General features: G+C 43.5%; 1 protein-coding gene across 1 annotated transcript in view; it reads right to left on the reverse strand.

Annotated features, from left to right (window-relative positions):
- Nucleotides 1-173, reverse strand: part of LOC119586002 (phosphatidate phosphatase LPIN3-like) — a gene marked incomplete in the record, with an annotated part of 33755 nt that extends 33582 nt beyond the window's left edge. The window contains 1 exon segment of the mRNA XM_037934713.1: nucleotides 39-173. Within this exon segment, the coding sequence (XP_037790641.1) occupies nucleotides 39-158 (120 nt within the window).
- Between the last annotated feature and the right edge of the window lie 156 nt (nucleotides 174-329).

The following is a 329-nucleotide window of genomic DNA, read 5'->3' on the forward strand; positions in this document are numbered from 1 at the left end:
GACCGAGAGAACTCGATCAACACACTCTTCCAACTTACCACTTTTTCTCGGCTCCGCAGAACGCCCATCTTGCCGAAGCGGACGTGAAAAGGAGAACTGAGGTAGGAGCCATCTTCTTGCCGCACCACAACCACATCGATGGCACCTGCACGCAACATGGCACATGGAATTAGAAACCTTCTAACGAATTCATCCAACATATCAGCCGATTACATTCAAAACACAAGTCTTTAATCCGTGTATTTCAATCCAATTCATCCATTAGATCGACTGGTAATCGTATAGGATAATTGTATAGTTTCATTACAAATGGTATTTTCAAGGGTATG

Source organism: Penaeus monodon, chromosome 20 (assembly GCF_015228065.2).
Source record: "Penaeus monodon isolate SGIC_2016 chromosome 20, NSTDA_Pmon_1, whole genome shotgun sequence".
Lineage (NCBI taxonomy): Eukaryota > Metazoa > Arthropoda > Malacostraca > Decapoda > Penaeidae > Penaeus > Penaeus monodon.